Raw genomic sequence first — 22,470 nt, forward strand, 5'->3', positions numbered from 1 at the left:
TATTACTTTGCTAGCAGTAAGATGAGTGCAATTGTGTGGTAGTTTGAACATTCTTTGGCATTTCCTTTCTTTGGGACTGGAATGAAAACTGACCTTTTCCAGTCCTGTGGCCACTGCTGAGTTTTCCAAATTTGCTGGCATATTGAGTGCAGCACTTTCACAGCATCATCTTTTAGGATTTGAAATAGCTCAACTGGAATTCTATCACCTTCACTAGCTTTGTTTGCAGTGCTGCTTCCTAAGGCCCATTTGACTTCGCTTTCCAGTATCAGCACAAGATGGTTAGATTTAGATGACCTAATAGATGTGTATTGTGGATTCTACTGTAAACAATGTACTTAAAAACAATCTTTAACATATCTTTTGACAGCTATGCCTTATTAGCTGACTAATACCTTCCTCTTGCTGTCAAAAAAACTACAATTATTAAAAGCAGAACATTTATTAGTGTAGGACAAAACATTCCTCAAATGCATTGAAGATATAAGCCTTAAAATTCACCTAATTAGGATTAACTCCTCCTTCTCAGATTTTGACCTATGCTTTTAATTCCATAAAATGTACAACTACAATTATTTCACAAATCACAAATTGAAATTACTAATTTATTTCTACATAACAACCCTCAAGTATTCTTACTCTGTAGGTCTTTTCAAGGCATTTTGAGATGATCCAGAAAGAGAAATTTGGCATGAGTATATAGTTTTTGGTCATGGTCAAAAAGAAAAATCATGAAATGTCTAATTTTCAATTTTATGGGGATTCCCTTTCGTCACACTAGTTCTGTATAATTTTAGCTCCAGAAAGACAGTGTGCCTTTAAGTGAAAAAGTAGCAAGTGTAATTAATCATCATCTAGTCCCAGAATATGAGAAAGTAGTTGGATAACTTTTCCTTTCAGCAGTTTCCAATTTTTTTCTTTAAAAAAGAAGTGAGTCACCTGATTGATCTTTTAAAATAATTTACAATGAAAGGTCCTATGAGATTTTAGAAAGAGCTGGAAGGAGCTCAAGAAACTGAGTGAATTGCTATAACATTCCCTGGCACAGAAAGCTAATTCTGCCAGTGGGGACTGAACTCTGAGACCAGTCATCTTAGTAAGAAAAATGCTTTAGAGACTAATGGCACATTTTATGGATTCTTATCTAGTCTGAGCACAGCAAAAAAGTAATGTTTTTTATTTCTTAATAGGTTTGCAAAATTGTTTTAAGAAGAACCAGGAGAACCTCTTCTGTCTAGGGAGACATCCTTCATCTGAAAGTCTATCTCCTGTGAAATAAGGCATTAAGAAACCTGCGACTCAACCCAGGTGTTCAGGTAACAAGTCACTGGAGAGGCAGCTTAAAAAAACAAACTTCTGAATTTTCAGAGCTAAGGAGGGGATTCACAGTTAGCTTGATTGGAAGGTATGCTAACGCGATGTAGATAATTTATTCTGAATGTGATCAAGATCTTGGGGATGAGACCCAAAGAAAGGAAGGCAGATTAGTGACTATGGATAACCAAGGCCAACTAACTTAAGGATGAGATCCAGAGTGGCTTTAAAAAGCCTAGAGCCATCTTTTAGCTGTATTTCAAAACAGAGCTCTGTAACCAAAGTTCCCCAACTGATGAAGATAAACTTGTCCTTTGTTAGGTCTAAGACACTTGTAACATGCTTTTTAAGGCTTGGCTCCATCAAGTGTGGGTGGTAGTGTTTTCTTCCATCAGATAGAGTGTTGAAACTCAAAAGCTTATCTTTGGGTTTCCCTGGACCCATTCCCTGGGTCCAATGGTTAAGAATCCACCTTACAATGCACGGGACACCAGTTCGATTCCTGGTGTGGCAAGATCCCACATACTGTGGAGCAATTAAGCCCATGCACTCAAAACCACTGAGCCCGAGCTCTAGAGCCCATTAGAGACAACTACTGAGCCCACGTGACTCAGAGCTTATGCTCTGCAACAAAAGAAGTCACTGCAATGAGAAGTCCACTCACCTCACCTAGAGAGGAGCCCCCATTTGCTGCAATCAGAGAAAGCCTGCATCAGCAATGAAGATCCACCACAGTCAAAATATAAAATAAATCAATAAATCTTTAAAAACATACACACAGACACTTATGTATGTGGTTCTGAACCACTCCTCCATGACAGAGAATGGAAATCTCTTATTTGGTAACAACACCTTATGACCCTGTACAATGATTACACTATAAAAGATTTTTAACACTGATTTTTCACTATATTCATGAACAAATTTGATCCTCTCAAAAACTATATGAAGTAGGCAGAGCAGATATGCAGGTTATATGAGTCCATCTACACAAATGTCAAAATAAGCAGAACTAATGACTGTATTAAAAGTTATGACGGTGGTTACCTTTGGGAAGAAGAAAGACAAGTGACTGGGAGGAAGCATGAAGGGACTTTCTGGAGGTGCTGATGTCTTGACCTGGCGATGATTACATGAGTGTGCTCACTATATAGTTCATTGATTTGTATCCTCCTTATTTGGGCATATTCTGTAACTATGTTACACTTCAATAAAAACTTGATTTTTTAAAATGATGTGGTGCTAATCACTGCATCATAGCTGCCTATAAATAGTATTGAACAGACATATATGGTGAAAGAGGCAGTAAAAATACTGAATGTATTATAAAATGAAAACCACTAATTGTGAATGCAAAATTACTTTTTAATTCAGCCAGTTCCATTTATTTCATACCCATTTACAATGCAAAGTAAAAAATAAGAAAAAAGATTATATAAAAGGAAACAAAAACTATTATAGTTAAGGATATAATATTTTTTTTCTATCATCACCATATTCCCCACCTCTATCATTTCTCTCTTTTGATATTTTCTTATTTTCCACAATTCTCTGCCTTCTTTCCTATCTCCTCTAACCCTCCAAGATCTTTTTCGAGGTAACTGGAGATGATAACACAAGAGCATACTGGGGAGCTTCCTGGGTCAGCTGAGGACAAATGCAGCTCTTTCACATCTCTTCTTTTCTCTTCTTGTCCTCAAATTCTGTATTTTTCCCACCATATCTTTCTTACATCTCTCCTTTTGTTTCTTACATCCGTTCTCCCTCATTAACACCCTGAGTCCATATGAAATGCACATAATTGTAAAAAGCAGTCTTATAAAATTATGCTCCTCTATATAAACAGGACTGAAGCTTTAAATAGTGTTACAAGTATGGCTGTACATATGAAAATATAGCCAGCAGTCTTTTCTTTGACAAATGCAAAGAAATTGATGCTTTTTCTGTCTTTGTGATTTTCCATACTTCAAAACTAGGCATTGGTTTTCAGTGCCTTTTCTGGCCCCCAAACACCTGACGAACATGACATACCCAGCATTACAGCAGTGTGACGGTTAATTTTATACGCCAATTTGGCTGAGCATGGTGCCCAGCTATTTGGTCAAATATTATTCTAGAAGTTTCTGTGAAAGCATTTTTTGGATGAGATTAACATTGAAACCAGTAGTCTTTGAGGAAGCAATAATGTGGTGGGTCTTACTATCAGTCGATGGCCTTAACAGAACTAAGGCTGATCTTCGATGAGAGCAAGAAGGAATTTTGACAGAAGACTGCCTTTGGGCTACAACTGTAACTCTTCCCTGGGTCTCCAGCCTGCCAGCCTATTTGGCAGATTTTAGACTTACTAAGCCTCCATAATCACATGAGCCAATTCCTTATAATAAATCTATTTTCACTGAGGAAACAACCTATTATACAACTGCATCAAAGAATAAAATACTTAGGAACAAACCTGCCTAAGGAGGTAAAAGACCTGTACTCAGAAAACTTTAAGACAATGAGGAAAGATACTGAAGACAACACAAACGGATGGAAAGACATACTATGTTCATGAATTCAAATAATTAATATTGTTAAAATGATCATACTCCCCAAGGCTATCTACAGATTCAATGTAATCCCTATCAAAGTATCAAAGGCATTTTTTCTTTTTTACAGAATTACAACAAATAATTTTAAAATTCATATGGAAACACAAAAGACCCCCTAGTAGCTAAAACAATCTTGAGAAATAAAAATGAAGCTGGAGGAATCAGGCTCCCTTGACTTCAGACTATACTACAAAGCCACAGGTATCAAAACAGCATGGTGTTGGCACAAAAAGAGAAACACAGATCAAATGAAAAGAATAGAGAGCCCATAAATAAACCCATGCACTTATGGTCAAATCTTCTATGATAAAAGAGGCAAGAATATGCAACAGAGAAAAGACAGTCTCTTCAATACGTGGTGCTGGGGAAACTAGCCAGTTACTTGTAAAATAATATAATTACAACATTCTCTAATACCATATACAAAAATAAACTCAAAATGGATTAAAGACCTAAATGTCTGACTGGAAACCATAAAAATCCCAGAAGAAAACATACACAGAATACTCTTTAATATAAATCCTAGCAGTCCTTTTTTGGATCTGTCCCCTAAGGCAAAGGAAAAGCAAAAATAAACAAAAGGATGTAATTAAACTTGAAAGCTTTTTGCACAGCAAAGGAAATCACCAACTAGATGAAAAGACAACCTACTGAATGGGAAAAAAAATCTGCAAATAATATGACTGATAAAGAGTTACTACCCAAAATACATAAATAGCTCATAAAACACATCAAAAAAAAAAAAAAATTAAAAATGGACAAAAGGCCTAAAGAGACATTTTCCCAAAGAAGACAAACATATGGCCAACAGGCACATGTCAACATCATTAATCATCAGAGAAATGCAAATTAAAATCATAATGAGATATCACACCACACCTGTCAGAATGACTATCATCAAAAAGAATACAAATAACAAAAGTTGGTAAGGATGTAGAGAAAAGGGAACCCTTGGTGAGAATGTAAATTGGGGTAGCCACTGTGGAACAGTATGGAGGTTCCTCAAAAAACTGCAAACAGAACTACCATATGATCCAGCAATTCCACTCCTGGGTATATATCTGAAAAAAATAAAAATGCTAATCCAAAAAGACACATGCACTCAGTATTCACAGCAGCATTATTTATAACATAACAGCCAAGACATGGGAGCAACCTAAGTGTTCATCAGCAAATGAACAGATAAAGAAGTTGTGGTATGTATGCACAATGGAATACTACTCAGCTATAAAAAAAAAAAATGAAATCTTGCCATCTGAAACAAAACAGATAAACTCAGATGGTATTATGCTTAGTGAAGTAAGTCAGACAAAGACAAATACTGTATGTTATCACTTACATGTAGAATCTAAAAAACAGAGAATATACTAGTGAATATAACAAAAAAGCAGCAGACTCACAGATACAGAAGACAAACTAGTGGTTACCAGCAGGGGAAGACAGGGGGAGGGGAAAAATAGGGACAGGGTATTAATAGGCATAACTACTATGTGTGGGCTTCCCAGGTGGCTCAGTGGTCAAGCATCTGCCTGCCAGTGCAGGAGACTCAAGAGATGTGGGTTTGATTCCTGGGTCAGGAAGATCCCCTGGAGTAGGAAATGGCAACCCATTCCAGTATTCTTGCCTGAAAAATTTCATAGACAGAGAAGCCTGGTGTGCTACAGTCCATGGGGTTGCAAAGAGGTAGACACAAATGAACACACAGACACACACATTATGTATAAAATAAACAGGCTACAAGGATACATTATACAGCACAGGGAATATAGCTAATATTTTTAATAACCAAATGAAGTATCACCTTTAAAAATGTGAATCACTTTTAATAACCAAATGAAGTATCACCCTTAAAAATGTGAATCACTGTGTTATATACCTGAAACTTCTATTTCATATATCAACTATACCTCAATTTTTACAAAAAGGAATGAATGAACAAATGAATAAATAAATCTGTCTGTACACACAGACACACACACCCTTTTGGTTTTCTTTCTCTGTAGAACACTGACAAATATAAGTATCTAAGTAAGGCACTGATTCTCAACTAGAGATGAGGGGGATATGGGGTTGATAAAAAGAGCAAAGGAGTTGGGGATAATAGGTAATTTTGAAAAGGCCTGATGCAGACTTTGTGAATACTGATTCAAAAGCCATCCACAACCTTTGTCTATTACAGAGATGAAAATGCTAAAATGAATTTTCTCCCTTTGCCTGTAGCTAAGGGGTAACCCTGTGACAGGGCTGTGGCCATATTCTTGAGAATGGCTTCCTTCCTGAATAAAAAGCTAAAGCCTCCCTAGGAGAAAGCACCATGCTCTAACCATTCTCCCTGCCTGGTCTATGAAGGATTCAGATGTCAAAGCAGTGCCTGGAAGAACTGAAGATCAGCTCTACTGCTGCCACCATTCCCCAGTGCTCCATGCACAGTATTCTCAACAGAAAGCAAGCAGAATCTGGCTTCTCGGGCCAACCTGTATTGAAAGCTGAGAAACTTAACCTGTTTCATGTTAAATATTATTATATGCTGCTGCTACTGCTGCTAAGTCGCTTCAGTTGTGTCCGACTCTGTGAGACCCCATAGACGGCAGCCCATGAGGCTCCCCCGTCCCTGGGATTCTCCAGGCAAGAACATTGGAGTGGGTTGCCATTTCCTTCTCCAATGCATGAAAGTGAAAAGTGAAAGTGAAGTCACTGAGTCCTGTCTGACTCTTAGTGACCCCATGGACTGCAGCCTACCAGGCTCCTCCGTCCATGGGATTTTCTAGGCAAAAGTACTGGAGTGGGGTGCCATTGCCTTCTCTGAAATATTATTATATAGAGAGCTTTAAAAAATATAGCTGTACTCGTTCTCCACTGAGGCCAGCTAAGGTCAAAATCTTTAGTGGGAAGGACCTGTTCTTGAAGAATTTCCCAAAGTAATAATTATGAAGCATTGATAATTAAAATTATAATGGTTATGAATCATTGACTTAATAAAGAAGGCTGTAGGGTCTTAAAAAGAGTCTTTGAAAATATGACCTGAATTTTTTTTAATGGCATTCCACTTTAAACTTAAGAGTTAGAGTTGAGTGGCACTTTGACATCACTGCATTTTGTAATGTAGTATTCCATTTAAAATTTTACCTCAGTTAACTTTTAGTATATGTTACAGTTGAGAACTAAAGAGTTCCTCAGAGAACTAAAAATCACTATGTAATAAAACCTCACTAACAAATCATTAACAAGGAACTTATGGGCCAAGTTATTGAATGTAAAAGAAATGCCCAAATTACCTAATAATTTTTAAAGTCAACAGTATTATATCTTTGAGGCTATCCATGATGCAGCTTTAAAAATATTTTCTTCAGTTCTACCTATAAGAAAAAAAAATCAAGTGCTACTGAATCATGTTTTGTGCTTCAAAGTTTTGTACTTACCTTTTTTTTCTCCAGTGTAGGGCACATAGTCTTCCCTGTCCTTATGCTCCAAAGCTTCCTTCTCCAGATATGAAAGGAGGTGTTCTCGATCAAATGGCCCTGTGGCAGACTTTGATGTCTGGTTCTTCTGCCGGAACCCTGCAGGCAGAAGGGCGTTCTGCCAAAGAGAATGAATCAGCCATTATGACCAGCAAGAACGCTAATGCTGTATGCATCCAGATGTTACCCATCTAAGAAAGAATTATAGACTAGAATGAGATGTAGGCATTAAAGACTTCATCATAGGGTTCGAGGGCAGCAACATAAAAGTATTCCAAATGAAGTTTTTTAAAATTAGGTAAAATTAACTTATACTATTATTTAAATAGGCACAGCACCTCTTCTTCAGAGAGTATTCTACTAGCAGGAAACACCCTTTATTTTTTAAGTGTCCTGGGACAGTAACAAAAAATAGTTTGTGATGCTTAATAACAGCTCAACATATATGTATATACAGAAAATATTGTAACATTCATTGCAAAAGAATGCTAAATGACTATATACATCATAGTCCTTCATAATGTCTATTTCATCATAAAGATTTTTTTCACAAGAAAACTATGTATACATACAGTATATCTATACAGGATATCAGGCAATTAACATTTACATGTTTGTGTTTAAATGCAACGTGTTCAACTTCTATATGGACTTATGTGTGTATACATCAGAACTAGGATGTATTTGGAGCAACCACTGTCATTGGCTACTCGTGCACTAAGACACTCAGAGATTCTTATGGCCAGAGTTATATCCCTAGGTTTCCACATGGGTACAGACTTTTTGAGTGCACGGAGCAACTGACAGTTGGGGGAGAGGTGGGAGGCGATGGACTAAAGTTTTCTTTTTTAGGTCCTACTCTGTATTTTCACTAAGCCCAAGAATGACAAGCAGTGACTAGACAATGACAAAAGGGTCATCCTTTTGCTTGTCAAAAACCAAAGAGGTGATATTACCTTGTCTCACAGTTCTTAAGTATTCTTTGCTTTGAAAACGGGAGGCAGACAAAAAGTCAAATAAAAGGGCCAACTCTGTTATGAAGTACCTCCCAATATTCGTGAGGATGTTGAATCTCCTGGCTGTTTTAAGATCATTTTTCATTGGGGTAATCTTATATGGATAATGATAAAAACAAATTTTCATTGTATAACTAAAAATATGGTATGGCATTTCAACTCTGGCCATTTGCTGAAATCCACAATAATTTTCATAAAATTCATCTTTTGTGTTTTCTTCATGTAATTTTGCATGTATTACACAAAAGTTCATCTTTCAAGATGAAATACAAAAGAGATCTGTTCCTCACCATGCACCAAAAATGTTTCTACAACACAAAACTGTCTATAAGAACAAAAAAAAAGAAACACAAGATGTCTACCCTCTGGCTTTGAAATCAAGGCAAGAGCTTCACATGAGGAAACCATTCTCAACCAACAATCCTGCCATTTTTACTTCCTAAAGAGCTGTCTAACTTTCCTCCACCTCTAATTGTAGACCAGACAATTACTCTGGTCTATACTACGATCCAAGCTGGGATGGAAAATTACAGAGGCCTCTCAACTGGTCTCCCTGGATCAGTTGCCAAATACTCTTCAACCTTCACTCCACCCCATCCCCCCACCCTAGAGGTTACCCCAGCCTCACCTCACACACCCTCTCCATTCTAGCTACATCAGCCCTGCTCCTCCCTTTTACCTGCCATGTACTTCCTTCCCTGGGACGCTCTGTCCATATTTTTTTGTTATTCATTTTCCAGAATGCAACTTCATCCCTCCACGGAAAACTTTTCCTGACCTCCCATTATATGCTCTTATAGGCTTGATTATTTGATTAATGTCTAACTCCCCCAACTCCTACCAGCCTGTCTCATGAGGGCAAAGACCACGCTTTTGTTTAGATCACTCTTGCATCCCTAAGCCTAGCATAGTACCTGAGATATATAGGTTGCTTCCCACATCCAATAGTTATTGAATAAAAACTTTAAAAATACATTTATTTTATGTATTCATTTGGCTGTGCCAGGTCCCAGTTACAGCACTCGGCACCTCTGACCTTCGTTGCGGCACATGGGATCTTTAGTTGTGGCATGCAGGATATTTAGCTGCCCCATGTGGGACCTGGTTTCCTGACCAGGGATCAAACCTGCGTCCCTTGCATTGAGAGCATGGAGTCCTAGCCACTGGACCATCAGGTAGGCCCTGAATAAGGATTTGAGAATACTTTTTTAAAAAAGATTGTTTTGATGTTGACCATTTTAAAGTCTTTACTGAATTTGTTACAGCATTGCTTCTGTTTTATATTCTGATTCTTTTGGCCTCAAAGCATGTGGAATCTTACCTACTGGACAAGGGGTCAAACTCTCACTCCCTGCATTGGAAGGCGCAGTCTTAACCACTAGTTCACTAGGGAAATCCCAAGGATATTTTTAAAGAAAAATGCTCATTAAGGCAAATTAATACAAGCTACTTCCCTTCACTATCAATAAGACCCTTATACATATACTGCTATTTCATGGTGGTAGCAATAGAGTTGCAGTGTTCCACCTGCCTATTTAAGCCCATATTAAACATACAGGTTTTAAATGATACATTAGCTGGAATCCTGGCTCCTTAAATACAGTTTTTGACCACAAAATAAATGAGAGCTATCTGGCTTTGGAGGCCAAAAGCTAAGTTTTATTAGAAGTACACTTTAATCGAGTAAGTTAATAGATCATAATTACTTAACAGATAAAAATATATTTTATCTATTAATAAATAGATAAAAATCTCATTAAAATTACATGCTTCTCCCTTACAGTGAAATGCTGTTGTAATAATTAATTCCCAGTTTAGAACTGAAAAAATAGCTTTTGCCTAGACTGATTGGCTGTCTTTTGGAGACAGAAGTTTCAAAAAACATTTAAGTTAGCAAATGAGTAAACTGAATGTAGCATAAGGAAAGTAAAATAGCCCTCCAAAATATTTATAATGAAATATCATATTCACACTGCATCAAGCTGTCAATAAACATCACTGTTCTTCTAGTCTCAACTAATAGTACCAGGGATCAGGGAGTCACAACTAGGATTGGGGAGTTTACAAAATACATCCAAAAGTTAGAACTCAAGTCTCTCCATACAAGAAGCAGGCCATGGATTTCCAAATAAGAAAATAAAAGCCATCAGCTTTTAGACCTACAGCATAAGGCACAAATTAAAGGGGACTCACTGTCATTTAACAGAAAGCCCACCAGACTCTACCAGGCATCAATCAGGTAGTGAAGGATCTAGTCTCAGGTCTTTCCACAATTGTAAAACTGAGGCAAGTCACCTAACTTTTTGTTTTCTATCTGTGAAACAGAGGACAAGAGCTAGGTCAATTTTTCTCAACTAAGGGTGTTTTTGTACCCCAGGGGACGACTGGCAAGATCTGGAAATATTTTTGATCGTCACAACTGGCAGGAAAGCATGTTAACCATATTTTAAATTTTCTGTATTTTAGGATGCTTTGACATTGTGGGGGCCTTGCTAATCCTGGAAAGCACGCCCCTCGCAGGGCTAACCAGTTCCTATGGATAGCAAACAACTCTTGTCTGTCATCAGTGTGCCTTTCATACGAAACCAGAGACTACATCCCCAACCACCTCTTCTACCTCTCACACACAAAGCCAATACTTGCTCTGCCCTAAATCGGCCCAGGACCAGATACCAGATAACTAGAAGCCACTCCTGTAGCCCAGAGACACTGAAATTATTCAAACTGCCCAATCCTACGCTTGCCCACACTTGCTTACTCTGTCTCACCTATTTTTTCCCGTGGAAAGCACAATACAATACAAGTTCTAGGCCATACTTGCTCCTCATTCCTTCTGACTCCTGGCCAACCCCCTGCTTCCCCTGGCGGCCCTGCGCAGCTTGGTGTGCCTCCTGCTGTTGGGAACTGTAAGTAATAAACTCTTCTTTCAAGTAAGTTATTCTTACATGTCATCTTACCAGACCTGATTAAAACAAAATCCCAGGTACATTTTAAAACAGGAGGGTGTGCTATTAGTATGTAGTGAGCAGGGGTCTAGGATGCTGCTAAACATCCTATAATGCATCAGACAGCCTACAGCAAAGAATTACCCAGCCCCAAATGTCAACAGTGCCAAGGCTGAGAAACTCTGGACTAGATGAAAGCTTTATGTTCCTACTGTTTGATTCAAATAGGTCTGACAGGTTAAAATGCCTGGGGAAGATTCTGCTGTGACATGCAAAAGAGCACTGTTATTCTGAGTTATCCTACAGACTTAGGTGCACTAAAAAATCTTCCTTACAATAACAATTATGGTTAAGGGATTTGATCTGTAGTACAGACACATTAACCAAGTGCTGAAGTAATGCTGAGAATAGGAGTGTAATGCTCAATAAAATTTAAAAAATATTCTAGCAGGAAATAAACGTGTGGTAGTGACAAGAACACTTTCATAAAACAAACTCTACTACAATCCGTAAAAGGCACTAAAAATCAATGTCTTGGCATAATAAAACATGGTAAAGAAAAGAAGCCCAGCAAATAGTCATTACCTTCAGATTAGGGAGGCATAAACTCAGTGTTCTCCCCTCACTGCCACTTACCTTCACCCCCCCACCCAACTGCTGCTACCCCCGGAAACGTATCAGGGATTAATAATGTTCAAGGATCAAGGATCTCTACCTTAGCCTTAAGTAATGTATAAGATAAACAACATCCATTTTGCAAAACAAAACATATATTCAGGTCTGCTTTACATGGATTGCAGTACTGCCCACAGTCTACTTAGATCTATTCTACCAATGACTGGAAACCTTGATCCAGTTTGTTCAGCATCTTTCAGAAAAGTAAGCATTAGATTTAAGGTCATGAAGAACCTTCTAGAGACACTTTCTACACCGCAACCATCCTGATATAGAAGCCCTGAAGAGGCACAGAGGCTGGCATATGCTGTATTTTACCCAAAACATTGTTCCCTGCCCAGAGAGAAAAGATTTCTTAAAAGGGAGAAAATTTCGGGATATGTTTGAAAATAAAAACGTTGGAAAAAATGCTTAGACTAGTTATGTTACTAGAGATACAAGGCAAAAGTGGGGGAACTGAAGAGGCAAAAGTTTATTTGGATAAAGAGGAGGGGTGGGAGGGCAGTGTCAGGGAAAAGCCATGAAAAAGATAAGTGCTCGAAGGCAGCTACTTAGTATCAAAGGGTTTCAAAAATTATTTCATTTCTCTTTATGACCTAGCACCTACCTCAGGGTCAAGATCATCCAGAACAGTTTCCAGTTGTTTCAGTTCTACTTCTGACAGATTCCCAAGGAGTTCGTCTTCATCCAGATCCTTGTATTTTTCTAAGTCCTTCCGGAACGACAGTGCCATGGTTTGCAGTAGAGGAAGTCACTTAATTTTTGCTATCCAGTACACTGAGAAGTGATTTTTTTTCTCAAAACTATGGAGAGAAAACAAAAACATTTAAAATGTTATGTCATGTCCACCTTACTTCGATCTATTCTAGGTTAAGTGAAATGTAATTTCCATGTATGGTAAATTCTTTGACCATATATCACGCACTACCCTCCTCTATGAATCATTAAATGCCTTTACCTTTTGTCTTTTGTTGACAAAAAGCAACCAAATGAAAAGAGAAAGCCACAACTAGGAAGAAAGAGGTGAAGGAGCAAATAAAATTCAAATCCATTAAAACAGCTTCTTGATAGTACTTAGATTTCCTGATAACTGAGTTTTAGGGGGGAAGAATTTATGTATCAAAATATAATTTTTTCCATCAATGGTTTTCAAATGAGCGCTACCAGAGTACTTTGTTTAAGCACAGTATGTTTGAGGTATGCTTGTTTTGCTATAAACTGCTTAGAAGAACATTATTTTGACTCAATGTAGAGGGGATATTAATATACTTTCCACAGGAGAAGTGGCCATTGGAAAAAAATGAGAAGGTGCATTTTAAAAATATTTTTGATAAGGCATTTTTTCCTTCTAATTTATGTTTTGCTGCATTATGAAAATAATACATTTATCTGGCAAAGTAATCTAGATTCCAAGTTGAAATAAAATTCTGAAGAAAGTGTACTGATTATTTTTTAAATATGAAATATTATATATATTCTAAACAATACATACTAACATTATTAGGAAAAGGCATCTTTAAAGTAAAAAAAAAAAACAAAAAAAAAAAACGACATAGCATTCTGAAAAATGCTTTAGAAAAAAACTCAATACTATGCTGCAATATGTCATCCACTGACCGGAAAGATTGGTCAGGTGGGTCTGGTGATAGGAAAGGATCTCACCATTTCCTCACCATGTCCATCCCTCCCAAACAGCTCTGAAGTGACTCAAACAGCAGCATCTTTCCAGATACAGCAGGACTGTACCACAGGAAAAAAATACTTAAAATAAGAATCACAAAAAGTATGAAATAAAAATGAAGTATTTCTATAAATTCTAGCTACATATGTGGATCATTTTTCTCACAAATGTTTCTGTGTGATTAAGAAATAATCCTGAGACTTAGCGATGTGGCTAAATTTTTCGGCTGTAAAACGCCCAGTACTTTAAAGTTGAGATACACTTTCTACTCCCTTCTCCCAATTTCTCCTAACTTAATATTTTTACTAATACATTTTCCTCCTCAAACTAGCAACACTTTATGGATCCTTTTATGTGTTTTCATCTCCTACGAAGAAAGGAAGGTTCACTACAGGGGTCTGTCAGCTAGCAAACATCTGGGTCCAATAACAAGCAAATAAATGGAGCTGTACTTACGCAGATGTTAAATTAGAGGCATTTTGTATAACAGCCCTAGATGGGTCTGGCTTACACCTGTTCTGCTGGCACCTCATCTGGTTTAGCAGCAACCCTGGATTATTTTTCGCTTTTTTGAACACATAATTATTATCATTATTGTCATTACTAAGCTTGGTAAACCTCCTCTGTACTTTCAACTTTAAGAATACATGCTTACCAAGCATCCAGGGAGTGTATCTTCTCAACTAAAAACAATAAAGTTTGTGGAGACTATTCAATAGAAGGTATTAGCACTTTCAAATATATTAACCATAAAATGCAATTTTAAAGAAGGTGGCAGGTAACTACAGAGGAAAAAATAGAAAACATTTTGAAAAAATACTTCCTTCATTAAAGTATCAGTGATATGGTATTTGAGACAGATAAGGGTAAGAAACTGATAAGTACATGAATATGTACTAAGAGTAATCAGCTTTTGCTATTTTTTAATGTTTGAACAATCAATTCAAAAAGTCTTTAATGTAGTTTAACATATTTTTGAGGTTTATCAGTTCAATTCAGTTACTCAGTCATATCTGACTCTTTGTGACCCCATGGACTGCAGCACGCCAGGATTCCCTGTCCATCACCAACTCCCAGAGTTTACTCAAACTCATGTTCATCGGTGATGCCATCCAACCATCTCATCCTCTGTCCTCCCCTTCTCCTCCTGCCTTCAATCTTTCCCAGCATCACGGTCTTTTCAAATGAGTCAGTTCTTCACATCAGGTGGCCAAAGCACTGGAGTTTCAGCTTCAGCATCAGTCCTTCCAATAAATATTCAGGACTAATTTCCTTTAGGATGGACTGGTTGAATCTCCTTGCAGTCCAAAGGACTCTCAAGAGTCTTCTCTAACACCAGAGTTCAAAAGCATCAATTCTTTGACACTCAGCTTTCTTTATAGTCCAACTCTCACATCCACACATGACTACTGGAAAAACCATAGCTTTGACTGGCAAAGTAGTGTCTCTGCTTTTGAATATTGTGTCTAGGTTGGTCATAGCTTTTCTTCCAAGGAGCAAGCATCTTTTAATTTCATGGCTGCAGTCACCATTTGCAGTGATTTTGTAGCCCCAAAAAATAAAAGTCTCTCACTGTCGATCATTTCCCCATCTGTTTGCCATGAGGTTTATAGCATACAATAAAGCCAACACTGTGCTTAATAAATACTTCAAAGAAATAAGTATTAATTATTTTGAGCATCCCCTCACCTTACTCTCAAGTGTTCCAGCTTGGGCCATAAAATAAACGGTCATCCTGCAAAAGTGGGGTTCAGCTGCTCACTGCTTAAAAGCCAATAGAGAGGCAAGGTTGGTGAAAAGGACACTTTGCTTTATTTTGGATGCCAGAAGCTGGGGGTGGGGGTTGTCCAAAGGCCAACCCCCACTCTCCTGGCCAACAATCAGTGGGCTAGAGCTTTTATAGGCCAAGGGAGGGGGCTACATACAGAAACAGCACAGTCACCTCTGACAGGCATCTGAAATTGGTCATTGGTGGTCTGATCAGCATCATCTTGATATGTTTTAAGTACAGTTAATCTTTAGTTCCAGGGTTGGTTGGTTTCCATTTCTTAAGGCCAGCTCTTGGAATTGTGTCAACTTAAGTCTTGGCTACAATCTGGTCATCATGTAACTAACTTCTCCACTGGTGGGGGTTTCAGTATCTATTACAGCTCACAGGACATGGCTCAAAACATTATCTACAACCCTTGTGTATGTGTCAGTCATGTCTGACCCTTTGCAACCCCATGGACTCTAGGTTGCCAGGCCCCTCTGTTCCTGGAATTTATTGTAGCTTACAGTAAAGAATCTGCCTGCAGTGCAGGAGACCTGGGTTCAATCTCTAGTTCAGGAAGATCCCTGGAGAAGGGAATGGCTACCCACTCCAGTATTCCTACCTGGAGAATTCCAGGGACAGAAGAGCCTGGTGGGCTACAGTCCATGGGGTAGTAAAGAGTCAGACATAATTGAGTGACTAACACATACATACAGCCTTTGAGGAGGAACTGAAAGTCCCTGACTTTGCTTAATGGCTAAACTAGTGTTATTTGGCCTCCTTTGACTGTTTTCCTTTGTTTCTTCATGTTCGCACTTCTCTGATTAAGCTTATTCTTTAGCTAAATAGTTTCCACAGAAAAAAAGCAGGTAGAGGACACGAAGGACAATATCCATAGGGTCCTGCTCCATTTCAGTCTTACTAATAAGGTACCGTAGCAGGCAATATGACCGGAATGAGGCATTAGGGGCAAAGGCAATGTTACATGCCACTCAGGATCTATAGGTTTGGAACATGACATCCCTTAAAGTGACTGAACAGATTACTCCAAGAGTGGCTCCTTATCCCAAAGTAAAATCTGTCACACAAAGCACTGAATAGTATTGCTTAAAGATTAACAAAATGAACACCATGAGAACATATAACCCAGCCTCAGAAAGAGAACATTACTAGTACTCTCATGTTCCCCTTTCCATCCCTTCCTCTAGAAGTAGTAGCCAGATGAAGTATTGAATTTTTAATTAATCATTCTCTTACTTTCTTTACAGTTTTACCTCAAATGTACATATCTTTAAACAGTTTTAGTTTTGCTATTTTTGGTACATATACACATGTGGACTTGTACATTATGTATCTTCTCTTTTTCCTGATATATTTATTTAATTTTAAAAATTTCTTACAATGCTGTGTTGGTTTCTGCCATACAACAATGCAAATCATCCATAATTATACAAACATTCCCTCCCTCCCCTCCCACATCCCATCCCTCCAGGTCATCACAGAGCGCAAGACTGGGCTCCCTGTACTACAAGCAACTTCTCACTAGCTACCATCCTGCACCTGATAGTGGGTATATGTTGATGCTTGCTTTATTCATCTCACTCTCCCTCCCCACACCATGTCCACAAGTATGACTTGCTTTTTATACTCAACATTGCTTTGCATTCATATTTAGAGCTGAAATTCTTTCCTTTTCATTTCTATATAATATTCCAATGTATAAATGGACATCTGAAGACCTGCAGTCTTTCCTGCTCTATTTTTCTGCTGTGAAATAGGCTGCTTGTTGCCTATTTACTTGGTATACACATGCAAGAGTTTCTCCAAGTTGTCCAAAGCTAGGAATGGAATTGCTGGGACAACGGTATGGTATTACCAACTTTACTAGGTAATGTTAAACTACTTTCAAAGTGGTTGTATCAATTTAGATTCCTGGAAGATTCAGTGCATGACAATTCATGTTGTTCATCCTTGCTAACCACTGGTATTATCAGACGTGGGGTATTTGTACCCACTCTGGCGGATATGAAATGATGTTTCACTGCGGTTTTAATTTGCATTTTGCTGAGTTGTGAAGAGGCTGTGCCTCTTTTTATGCTCTTGGCCTTCGTCACTTAGACGCAGTGGTGTTCCTTACTCTATGAAGAGCCTCTGCCCATTTTTATATTGTGTTATCTTTAAAAACAGGGTAGATACTCTTTACCATATTCTGGATACTAATCTTTGTCAGTTATACATTTCAAATCTCTTCTTCCATTTTAACTCTTACTAATTTATTAAGGTATTTCTTGGGGAAAACATATCAAAATGTTTTTCAGTTATCTAAGGAATTTACTTCCTTGACTTGTTTTTTCCTTTTCAAAGCAATGCAAAGGCATTTCCTTTAAGTTCAGACTATGGAATTTTGCCAAGAGGGAAGAACTTCCAGGTAGTTCATCCTACCTAACGTTGCTCAAAACTCACCAAAAGCGTTCAGATTCCTAACCGGATTGTACCTCTCATCCTTCACTGAGGATTAGCTGTGTAGTGACAATATGCCAAGCATTAGCAAGAGAAGCTTCGAACTTCTTAGGAAGGGAAGCTATGGAAGCTGCGCTTAGCTCTGCTTTCTGTCCATGGATAACATGTCCTCTCTTGCTTGCCCTTTGACATCTGTGTATTGGAAGGAGAACAAATGCTAAATGGTTTCAACCAGTGTCCTAGAGGAAGTATCGTAAATCTACACTGAGTCTACAGGAACTTCTTTTAATCGCCAAGCTAATGTAAAATCCATTTCATAAAAATACACTTCACAATTTACACACTACAAGAATAGATTTTTTTTTTTAACATAATAGTCTCATAATTATTTTTTTTTAAGGTTGTATATAAGCAAAAGTTAGTTTTGCCAATTAGGTAAACTTTCAGGCAGAAGTAGAAAATTTTTAAACTTGAAATTCTGGTATGGTCAGACTCTTTAATTCTCTATCCTTGACTCATTTTTTGGAGCAGCAGTTTTCAAGTTTTAGAGTGAATCAGAACCCCCTGGAGGGCTTGTTAGAACGTCACCCTGAGGCCCCACCCCAAGTTTCCTGATTGAGTAGGGGTAGGGCTGAAAAGCTGCATTTTTAACAAGCTGCCAGCTGGTGCTGATGCAGTCAGTCTGGAACCAGGCTTTGAGAGTCACTGCTCTGCTCTGGAGGAGCCGACTGTATACATTCTGACACCCGGATGGCTCATCCTCCTGGCAGCTGTCTTGCCCTGCTCACAGGCTGGAGAGCTCTGTTAGAACAGCCCCAAAGTCTAGAGGGGCTGTTGCCAGGATGCGGTTCCCTTTTCACTCCACCACTGCTCCCCTGGATTCAACTATTGGAAGCAATACCAAGGAACACAGGGAAACTCCTGGAATGTTCCGCCAAAAGCCTTCATTCCATTAACCAACTTCTTTTCAGTTATTACCTGTCTCTAGAATCCTTCTCCTTTTCCACACATGACTTCCAGATGGATTGTCAGCCATCTCATTTGACAGATGTTTTAAATTTTAGCTTTCTATTTAGATTTTTTTTTTAATAGCTATATTCTAGATCTTTGGGATCACTTTAAATGAAGCATTATTATGAGATTCCAGATGCCATATTTACATTTATATTTATCACTGCATTAGCACCAGGTAGAACTGCTTTAATTATTCTTGTGGAAAATTCTTAAAGAGATGGAAAAACCAGACCACCTGACCTTCCTCCTGGTAAATCTATATGCAGGTCAAGAAGCAACCGTTAGAACTGGACATGGAACAACAGACTGGTTCCAAATCGGGAAAGGAGTGGTCAAGGCTGTATATTGTCACCCTGCTTATTTAACTTATTTTCAGAGTACATCATGAGAAATACAAGCTGCAATCAAGATTGCTGGGAGAAATATCAATAACCTCAGATATGCAGATGACACCACACATAGAGCAGAAAGCAAAGAAGAACTAAAGAGCCTCTTGATGAAAGTGAAAGAGGAGAGTGAGAGTTGGCTTAAAACTCAACATTCAGAAAACTAAGATCATGGCATTGGGTCCCATCACTTCATGGCAAATAGATGGGGAAACAATGGAAACTGTGACAGACTTTACTTTGCTGGGCTCCAAAATCACTGCAGATGGTGTCTGTAGCCATGAAATTAAAAGATGCTTGCTCCTTGGAAGAAAAGTTATGACCTCACTACAGAGCATATTAAAAAGCAGAGACAGTATTTTGCCAACAAAGGTCCATCTAGTCAAAGCTATGGTTTTTCCCATAGTCATGTAAGGATGTGAGAGTTTGACTATAAAGAAAGCTGAGTGCTGAAGAACTGATGCTTTTGAGCTGTGGTGTTGGAGAAGACTCTTGAGAGTCCCTTGGATTCAAGGAGATCAAACCAGTCCATCTTAAAGGAAATCGGTCCTGAATATTCATTGGAAGGACTGATGCTGACGCTGAAACTTCAATACTTTGGCCACCTGATGCGAAGAACTGACTCACTGGAAAAGACACTGATGCTGGGAAAGATTGAAGGCGGGAGGAAAAGGGGAGGACAAAGGATGAGATGGTTGGATGGCATCACCAACTTGATGGACATGAGTTTGAGTAAACTCCAGGAGTTGGTGATGGACAGGGAAGCCTGGTGTGCAGCAGTCCATGGGGTCGCAAAGCGTTGGACACAACTGAGTGACTGAACTGAACTGAATACACAGGCAGTTTTAATACCTAAATGATGCATTTGCACAAAATGGAGACAAAATACTACGTAACCAAAGGATTCTCTGAGGTTCAAATACAGAAAAATAGTAGGAAGAATTACGTTCGCACATGGCAGATGGTCGGAGAGGCATAATGAATTCATACAGAACTTGAAGCAGTCAGAACCATATTCCCATTGACGGCAATTTAGTTTTCGCAAAAACAATCAATTAACACTAGGATCCACAATACTTTAAGAGAAATACCTCTCTACTTAACCAGTCTCCTGTTATTCTCCTTTAGTTTCACTTTTTTTCTAAAATAGAGTTAGATCTTGACACTATTTAAAAAACAACTGGTATACAATGGGCAGAGATAGCCTCTTCAAACTGGACAACTACATGTAAAAGAATGAAATTAGAATACTTCCTGCCACCACACACAAAGATAAACTCAAAATGGATTAAAGACCTAAATGTAAGACCAGAAACTATATAAAACTCTTAGAGGAAAACATAGGCAGAATACTTGATGACTAAATCACAGCAAGATCCTCTATGACTTACCTCCTAGAATAAGGGAAATAAAAATAAACAAGTGCAACCCTCAGTTCAGTTCAGTTGCTCAGTCGTATCTGACTCTCTACGACCCCATGGACTGCAGCATGCCAGGCTTCCCTATCCATCACCAACTCCTGGGGTTTACTCCAGCTCATGTCCATTTATTTGGTGATGCCATCCAACCATCTCATCTTCTGTCATCCCCTTCTCCTCTTGCCTTCAATCTTGAGGAGTCAGTTCGCATCAGGTGGCCAAAATATTCAGCTGAAGTTTCAGCTTCAGCATCAGTCCTTCCAATGAATATTCAGGACTGATTTCCTTTAGGATGGACTGGTTGGATCTCCTTGCAGTCCAAGGGACTGCAACACCACATTAAGTGGGACCTTATTAAACTTACCTGGAGAAGGAACTGGCAACCCACTCCAGTATTCTTGCCTGGAAAAGCCCATGGATGGAGGAGCCTGGTAGACTACAGTCCATGGAGTCGCAAAGAGTCGGACATGACTGAGCTACTTCACTTTCACTTATTAAACTTAAAAGCTTTTGTGTTGAGGTTTGACAGAAAACAACAAAATTCTGTAAAGCAATTATCCTTCAATTAAAAAAAATGAATTTTTTTAAAAAAGGCTTTTGCACAGCAAAGGAAACCACAAACAAGGTGAAAAGACAACCCGCAGAATGGGAGAAAATAACAGCAAATGAAACTGACAAAGGATTAACTCCCAAAATATACAAGTGGCTCATACAAGTCAATACCAGAAAAACAAACAACTCAATCAAAAAGTGAGAAAAAGACCTAAACAGACATTTCTCCAAAGAACACACAGAGATGGTAACAAACACATGAAAAGATGCTCAACATCACTCATTATTAGAAAAATGCAAATCAAAACTACAATGAGATATTACTTCACACCAGTCAGAATGGCCATCATCAAAAAGTTTTATAAACAATAAATGGTGGAGAGGGTGTGGAGAAAAGGGAACCCTCTTGAACTGTTGGTGGGGATGTAAATTGATAAGCCACTAAGGAAGACAGTATGGAGATTCCTTAAAAAACTAGGAATAAAACCACCATATGACCCAGCAATCCTATTTCTAGGCATATACCCTTCGGAAATCAAAATTCAAGAAGAAACATGTACCCGAATGTTCACCGCAACACTATTTACAACAGCTAGAACATGGAAGCAAACTAGATGTCCATTGACAGATGAATGGATAAAGAAGCTGTGGTACATATATATGAAATATTACTCAGCCATAAAAAGGAACACATTTGAGTCAGTTCTAATGAGGTGGATGAACCTAGAGCCTATTGTACAAAGTAAAGTACGTAGGAAACAGAAAGATAAATATCATATACTAACACACATATATGGAATCTAGAAAGATGGCACTGATGAAATTATTTGCAGGGCAGCAATGGAGACACAGACATAGGGAACAGACCTGCGGATGTGGTGGGGGGAGGGGAGGAAGGAGAAGGGGAGACGTATGGAGAGAGTAACATGGAAACTTACATTACCGTATGTAAAACAGCCAGCCAACAGGAATTTGCTATACAACTCAGAGAACTCAAACATGGGCTCTGAAACAACCTAGAGAGGTGGGATGGAGAGGGAGGTGGGAGGGAGGTTCAAGAGGGAGGGGATATATGTGTACCTATGGCTGATTCATGTTGATGTTTGGCAGTAACCAACAAAATTCTGTAACGCAATTATCCTTCAATTAAAAAATAAATTAATTTTTGAAATTCTTCCAGTAAAAAAAAAAAAAAGACAAATGTCCC

General features: G+C 38.4%; 1 protein-coding gene across 2 annotated transcripts in view; it reads right to left on the reverse strand.

Annotated features, from left to right (window-relative positions):
• Nucleotides 1-22,470, reverse strand: part of TMOD3 (tropomodulin 3 (ubiquitous)) — an 88,883-nt gene that overhangs the window by 35,723 nt on the left and 30,690 nt on the right. Inside the window, exons 2-3 of one of the 2 annotated variants that reach the window (XM_010839481.1) lie at nucleotides 12,607-12,802; nucleotides 7,325-7,481 (exon numbers count right to left, since the gene is read on the reverse strand). In XM_010839481.1, coding sequence (XP_010837783.1) covers nucleotides 7,325-7,481; nucleotides 12,607-12,732 — 283 coding nt within the window. In that variant the 5' untranslated portion in view covers nucleotides 12,733-12,802. Of the gene's footprint in view, nucleotides 1-7,324; nucleotides 7,482-12,606; nucleotides 12,805-22,470 lie in introns of those variants that run through there. The other variant, XM_010839482.1, reaches the window with a different exon arrangement.

The sequence above is a fragment of the Bison bison genome, unplaced genomic scaffold, assembly GCF_000754665.1.
Source record: "Bison bison bison isolate TAMUID 2011002044 unplaced genomic scaffold, Bison_UMD1.0 scf7180017864118, whole genome shotgun sequence".
NCBI lineage: Eukaryota > Metazoa > Chordata > Mammalia > Artiodactyla > Bovidae > Bison > Bison bison.